The sequence below is a fragment of the Ceratosolen solmsi genome, unplaced genomic scaffold (genome assembly GCF_000503995.2).
Source record: "Ceratosolen solmsi marchali unplaced genomic scaffold, CerSol_1.0 scaffold29, whole genome shotgun sequence".
In the NCBI taxonomy this organism is placed as follows: Eukaryota; Metazoa; Arthropoda; class Insecta; order Hymenoptera; family Agaonidae; genus Ceratosolen; species Ceratosolen solmsi.
In genome coordinates this window covers 3,172,507-3,180,006 of record NW_011948417.1, presented here as the reverse complement: position 1 = coordinate 3,180,006, position 7,500 = coordinate 3,172,507, and the positions used below count along the sequence as shown (strand labels likewise).

Genomic DNA, 7,500 nt, shown 5'->3' with positions numbered 1-7,500 from the left:
CGATGCAATTTTTTTTTTTTGTTTTATTTTTTTTCTATTTAGAAAAGTTTATACTTGCAAGACTTTGTTACTATAAGATTTAAGACTTTTGAATAAGGCTAATATTGTCGTGAGGGACGCGAGCCAACATTAATTTATATATTTCACGGCGATTTGTTAATTACAGAGAGAGAGAGAGAGAGAGAGAGAGAGAGAGAGAGAGTGTGTGCGTGTGCGTGCGTGTGAGTTATATGGCTGCTAAACATCGAGAATTGTTGAAAAATGTTTTATTACTTCCATAGCGTTTGTGCTCACGTAACCGCAGCAGCATACGTCATTCATATACGAAAATATATTAAATTGATATAAACGAATCTGTGTTAGAAAACGATGAACAAAAAATTTACGAGGCGCAAAAGAAATTAATGGGTGATAATATTATAGTGGAGTTTTTCAATGAAATTAACGTGCTTCCCTTACAACATCAATATCCCTTTGACTAATGTTTTTAATTCGTGTGTTTCGCGACGAACCTTTCCACATACGATGAGGACTAACGAAACAGTTTTTACTGTTTTATCAAGGTTGTACCATCTATATTGGCGATAGTTGTCTGTATACGAGATTTCTATTTTGTTATGTTAAGTAATTACATTTTATTGTATATGATCTGAAGTATGTAGATATATCGTGCCTTTTTGTATATTGTACATTTGTAAATAAAATATTTTACATGATTTATTATAATAATGTAGCATATTTACGAAAATAATAAATAAAACTATCAAATGATTTAGATTTCTTGCTTCCTCCACGATCGATCGGCCGCATGATCATCAACAATTGGTCGGGTCCTGATGAATAATAAAACGAACGATTAATCATTGAGTATATTACATTTATTTGACATATGCAATCAATTCATATTGTTTACTTTTCAGTTTATACAAATTAAAAAATACGAGCTTGCCCAAGGCCTTTTTTTCCACCTTTTTTATATATATATATATATATATATATATATATATATATATATATATAATTTATCACTAATAAAATGCACATTATTTACAGATTCGCAAAATATACGAAGACTTTTTGCCTGATTTGAATATAAGTATAACTTGGCTTATCAACGTAACGAACAAATTGCCCCGGATAGGCGTCGTATATGATAGGTACCAGCACGATTGGCATAACAACTATCATAGATTATAATGCTCTATGATACAAATTATGAATATATATATATATATATATATATATATATATGTATGTATTCATAACGTTAGGTGTATGTACAAGTTTGTTCCGAACATCGCAATGGCAAATTATTAATCGTATAATTAGCGAATATAAAGCACGCAATGATTAATTACATTGTTTTACGCTCGTTATTATTTTACAATGATATTTACAAATTCATTTTATTATCAGTTTAATATATGATATAAAAGTACTTGGTGGTGGGGGGGGGGCGAAGAAAAAAAACAAAAAAAATATATATTTTTGTTTTCTTCTATTTCGTTTCACTGCGATAAGTGCCGTGTGCATATTATATAGTTCTTAAAGTCTTTCTCTTCTTAAAAATTATACTTAAAGGCGATTGTTATTAATTGTTACATTTGTTCGTGTGATACGTGCGCCTGTACGCGCCCATACCAATAGTAATTTATAAATTGCAACTTCTTTGTAAATGCTTTTACAAAACTTTGATTTCAGCGTATAAATAGATAAGCGATAATCGAGTCTCGATTTTTATAAAGAAGCCAGTTTCATCGTATAAATAAGTAAACAAGGGAGTCGAGTCCTAATATTTATAAAGTCCGTTACATACATTCATATAAAACTCGGTAATCGTTAAATCTTAAAAGACCTCTGGACGGTTGTTAGCTAAGACTGCGACAGACTGCTTATACCATTATATTTATTATTGCATTTAATTTATTCATTTGTAAGTATTACTCTTTATTTTGATATCGAGCAATTTGTACCTTTGCATACCGTAATTTATACGACCTGAGATTTCAAAGGAATGTATTCAGTAGAGGCGAAATTCATTATCATATAAAAGCTGCTGTTGCTGTTGCTGTTGCTGTTGCTGCTGATGTTGCTGCTGCTGCTGCTGCTGCTGCTGCTGTTGCTGCTGATACTACTAAAATATATATGAATGTTATCTCACGTTAAATACTCTTTAAGTCTATCGTAGCTTTACATTTTACATCAACGTATAAGAATCAGCAAGTTATTTTCATACAAAAATATAACTAAAATATTTAGACAAATTTGTATTTCAATCATGTGAGTGAGACTGTTGGATGATTGGCTTTTTTTTCTCTTCCTTTTTTTATTGTGCTTCCACGCGGATATACGTGAGGATATTTTTTAAGAAAACAACAACAACAACAACAACAACAACAACAACAACAAGAGAATCCGAATAATTAATTACACGAGCGCGATAAAGTAATCTCGTTCGTCGTTAATGGAGAAAAACTGACAACTAGTGCGAAACAAATTGGTATTTTTATAAATTTTCAACAAAAAAATAAATAAATACAAAACAAAAAAAAAAACAAAAAAAAAAAATAAAACTCCAACAATCAGGAAAAATAAAAAAGTAGAATAAGTATATTTAATTTCATATCAAGGTGATTGATAACGATAAATAGAATTTAACGTACTTGCAATGCATATGATGCCTGTGTTGGAGAAAAAAAGAGAAAAAGAAAAGAAAAAAAAATCTTACATCTACAATGTAACGCTGTCCGTTTCATTGTTTCATAAAACATATTTTATTGATTGATTTATATTGCAGCAACGCTACTTCACTTTAATCTTGCATCTTATTAAAATACAAACATTTTGTCACTTAGTTGTAAACTGTGTTTTGTAATTGGAACAGATACACGAGATGTTTAAAAATTAACAAATTCACAATATTCAATGAAGTTTGAGCGCCAAACAGTGACTTGTATTTTCAATCGAAGTCAAGAAGTATCAAGATTATCTTTAATACTCAATTTTTCATCATTCGAACATAAAGACATATAATATAATATCGCTTTATACAACTCCAATCGGTTGGTTCGTTATTTTAATCTTTAGATATGTACATTGCAATAATACCGAGGTTGGTCCTTTCTTCCTCGATCAAACATCACTTTACGAAGAATTTCCATTATAATTTGCGAGCTCGTTATTGTTATCGCTATTGTTATTGTTATTATCATTATCATCATCATCATCATCATCATCATCATCATCACCATCACCATCAATATCATCATCGTCGTCATCATCATCATCAATATTATTATTACTATTATGTGGATGCTTCAATACTTTGTTCAGACTTTTTAATGATCGTTATTTTTTTTATGCAACCTTAACGGTGAAAAATTCGAAAGAAAAACATTGGTTTTATACTGCACTGCAATAAAACGTTTATAAATGCACTTTTTCACAAAAAAAAAAAACTATTGTATTTAGTAAAATGTATTTTCATTTTTATGACGAATCTAAGTACAATTAACGTATTCAGAATGCGAGGCTGGCTGAGTTACAATTGACATTAAAAACGAATAGAATAGAATAGACAGTTAAGCGTTATTATTTATGTGCTTGTAATTTTAAGAGTGAGAGTGAGTGAGAGTGACAGATTAATCATTTATTATAAATAATAACGATAAACTGTAATAAAGATTATTAGAAATATAAGCTTACTAAGAAATAGATTACAGTAAGTGTTTAATTGTACAAATATTGTCCATAAATAAGTGATATACTTGTATTGCAAATTAGATAGATAAGCACTTTAAGGAAAATCATTATGTAAGCAATTACGATAAGCGTAGCGGTAAAGTCAAATAATTTAAATAAAATTTCTTTCAATTCAATTCAACGGGACTAACAAAGTTATCGGATATTAAAACTTTACGACAAGACATTGACGCAATGTCAATGCGAACGATGCAGTAACTCGGTAAATTTTCAGAATATCTGATCAAAGCACTGAAAATTCAGCAAATCATAATTAAATTAATAAATCGACGATCGAGAGCCCCGAGGACTCGATCAACATTTGGTATTATCAATAAACCAAATTGCTTGCCGTTATTTGGAAACTGACCAACCTCCAAGTAACACATACACTTTGTACACTTATAAGAGAATTGTCATGAATCGCTCGCTCGTTTCATTTCTCCCGGGAGAAAGAGAAAACAGATAAACGAATTATAATTCCAACTCCTCGGCAGTGCGCGAGAGTCTGTGATTATCAATACGACGACGCTGACTTCGCCGCACAGCGTCTGCTCGACGATAAGGCTCCGACCTCAAACCCAACAGGATATCTTCCAATGCTCCATTGTAAACCTCGTCCTGTTGCAGCAGTTTCTTCTCTTGAACGAGTCTAGTCTTGTTCTTTAGTTCGTTTATGACAGCATCCTGTTGGTAAAAATTACAATCGACAGTTACATAATTGATCAATTTATTTATTACGAAGTTGCGCGATGAATGATCATTCGGTCAAATCAAACATAATTATTGTTACTATTAATTGCTTTTGTTTTTTGTTTTTCCTTTATTTTTTTTTTTTTTTTCCAATATAAATGGGCGCGCGGAATGTGCGTTAAAGCTCGACTTTGCTGAAATTTCCGTTGCGCGTCAAGTTAAGAACGAGTTCGGAAGTACGAATGATTTTTTAATCGTAAATTCACAATCAACACAAACAAAAATAAGACTGTCGAGTTGAGCAGGACGACGATATTTCTGAATCTGTAAAGGCTGGATGGTTGGTGGTTACAAGCAAAACTTACAATAAATTAGCCTTTCCTTCACAATATCAAAGATGAAAAAAAAAAAAAAAAAAAAAAAAAAAAAATTAAATTACGTTCCAACTGTAAGGTGAGCAGCGCAAGAGTTGTTGTGTAAGTGGTAAGGATAATTTATATTCTCAAGCAACATCAATGCGCATAAATACATGCCGTTGCACATAATTGAAAAATCATTCCATGCTCCAAACGAGTGGAACCGAACGATCTGTTTGTGCTCGTGAGTAGTTCGATCGACTTTATTCTATTAGTTATTGAAATTTTTATGTAATATGCAATAGTGCACTGTGTGAATGAAAATAAGGCAGTTGTCGCTAGATATCGATAATGAGAAATAATCTTATAGTGGGTTATTAGTGAGAGGAGGAACTTACATGTTGTAATTTGTTTAAACATTGTTACGTTTTGAGCTCCAGTTCGTTTAGATGTCGATGTAACAATGACTTGTTCGAATTACAGCAAAATTTCGGTGACTTTAAGTCCGAATAAATATGCAACAAATAAAAAAAATAGAAGTTCTTAAATTTTACTCTACAATACTAAATTACACTTTACATAAGGCGACCATAGTAATGGTCGGTCTATTTATTGGCACACTCATTTCGAATCCCCTATATATATATATATATATATATATACATATATATACATACATGTATACATATATACATACATATATCATTATATCATGCTTCTTTACAACGTGCAAAGATCGAATGAATCTCGTTTTAAATTGCAATGCTTATTACAAATAAGTACACTTATATAAAAAAATTGTTTACATTAAAAATATTTTTTTTGTTTGCTTTTGTTTGTGTTTAAATCACAACTATGAACAAATCTTGAATTAATTTTATTTAACAAATAAATACGCTACCCCTTTTCACGTGCTTAGTATGAAATGTGTTTGAAAATAGTTTTTGTTGTCATGAGTAGGTGTGTGACGTGATTGGATGATGTAAATTAATAAAATAATCATGCAATTGTACTTAGTCAACGTATAAAGAAGAGACGAGGGATCAAACGGTTATCGGACACAATTAATAATAAGACTAAAAGTGTGCAAAGCAACAGAACCATTTTGTTAGTTTACCGTGTGTTAACGATCATGGTTAAAAAAAAAAATAAAAAAAAAATTACACCTAAAAATTACAAGATATCAAAAGAACACAACACACGAAGGGAAGAAGATTAAGCATTGATGTTGATAGAGAAGAGTTTCGTCGACAAACAAAACCCTAATGCTTAATGCGTAATTTTGTTTGTCTTTCATCGCTCGTCTTACTTCATTCTCTTTTTTTTTTTTTTTTTTTTTTTTTTTTTTTTTTAATTAAACCTACGCCTATCACGCTTATCTCAAACAAGTACCAAATTAACAATACACACATTACAATGATTGGAATGTCATTGTGAGGTTATTGAAAGCAGAGCATGCAGGATGAATGGTAAATCGTCGATAAACAATATTGCAATATTTGCAATATTGTCACAAAATACCTGCTGCTTCTTTTGATTCAACTTATTCCTCTTGATGACTTCTTCGGATGTGCTTAAAGCCTCAGCGGCCGCCAATTCCAGTCGCCTGCGTTGCTCGTTCTCCAGATCCGCAGCCTATCGATCAACAAAATAACGTGCATTTAATTTACCATTAAGCCGTGCTAATAGAGCGAGAAGAGCGCGATTAGTATTAGATTAGGAGTTACAAGTAGTACCTTGAATGCTCGAGCAAATCGTACGAGAAGTGAAAAGAAGGTATTGGCATCGGCTTGCCGTGGACTTTCGCCGAAAAATTCGACGCATTCCCTGAAGGCGTCACCAGCTGCCCTGGCATCCGATCTTAATCTACGTAGCTTTTCCTCTGAATTATTAAGAAAGTCGCGTAGCACCGTATTGTGCTTCTCCTTCCCACGTAACTCGAATTCCTTACGAACGAGATCCATGCCCTTTTCCAATTCGTGAACGTCGGTCGTTATATTTTCAAGCGATACTGAAAGAAAGGTGAAAGGTGAAAGGTGAAAGAAGAGCGCGTCTCATGGCAATCCTTCACATTATTAATTTTACGATTAGTTGGTATTTAAGGATGACGTCTCATTGGCCTCGCCCACGCCATTACCCTACCTGTCGCTGCTTTATCGATATACATCAATTCGGACTCGAAATTCACGAGCTCTGGGAATTTGAGCCTTATGGTTGCCACGATATAGTGCAAAAGGCACATTCGCTTATCAGTCGACTTTGTATCCAGGAGTGTGTCCAAGCTCTGCAGCTTAAAGCCGTAGGCGGGACCTCGCTTACTGCTGTTCAAATAATTTCCAAAGGCGAGAATTATTTCCAGAACGGCGCGCAATTTCTTGGAGCATTTGACCGAGCTCGACGCGGATATCACAGCATGTATTTGGGGAGCGATAAGATGAACGTTATCGAAGAAGTTCCCTATGTAATTCATAATTGATAATTTTGTTGATATGCGCTCGACTTTGCCAAGTTGAAGGAGAAATTTGTCCTCCTCGGTTAAAAGATTCACGTTCTTTTTCTCAATAATGTACTCGCGATAGGCTTTCGTCTGCGAAGAAAAACAATGATGAATTAGCGTTATGTCTTGGGGGCTTGGGGGCGTGGGGGGCTTGGGGGGCTTGGGGGGCTCGGAGGGCTTGGGGGGGGTGGGGGGCGTGGGGGGGGTGGGGGG

General features: G+C 33.3%; 2 protein-coding genes across 3 annotated transcripts in view; one reads left to right on the top strand and one right to left on the bottom strand.

The window, feature by feature from the left end:
• cta (Guanine nucleotide-binding protein subunit alpha cta) overlaps positions 1 to 1,362 on the top strand; it is an 8,437-nt gene extending 7,075 nt beyond the window's left edge. Inside the window, exon 6 of the mRNA XM_011496287.1 lies at positions 1,054 to 1,362. The gene's annotated coding sequence lies outside the window, so the exon portion shown is untranslated. The remainder of the gene's footprint in view (positions 1 to 1,053) is intronic.
• Positions 1,363 to 3,987: 2,625 nt separating this feature from the next.
• The window catches only part of Frl (formin-like protein), a 73,575-nt gene continuing 70,062 nt past the window's right edge, over positions 3,988 to 7,500 (bottom strand). Inside the window, exons 14-17 of one of the 2 annotated variants that reach the window (XM_011496285.1) lie at positions 6,933 to 7,377; positions 6,527 to 6,801; positions 6,312 to 6,425; positions 3,988 to 4,428 (exon numbers count right to left, since the gene is read on the bottom strand). In XM_011496285.1, coding sequence (XP_011494587.1) covers positions 4,216 to 4,428; positions 6,312 to 6,425; positions 6,527 to 6,801; positions 6,933 to 7,377 — 1,047 coding nt within the window. In that variant the 3' untranslated portion in view covers positions 3,988 to 4,215. Of the gene's footprint in view, positions 4,429 to 4,857; positions 5,288 to 6,311; positions 6,426 to 6,526; positions 6,802 to 6,932; positions 7,378 to 7,500 lie in introns of those variants that run through there. The other variant, XM_011496286.1, reaches the window with a different exon arrangement.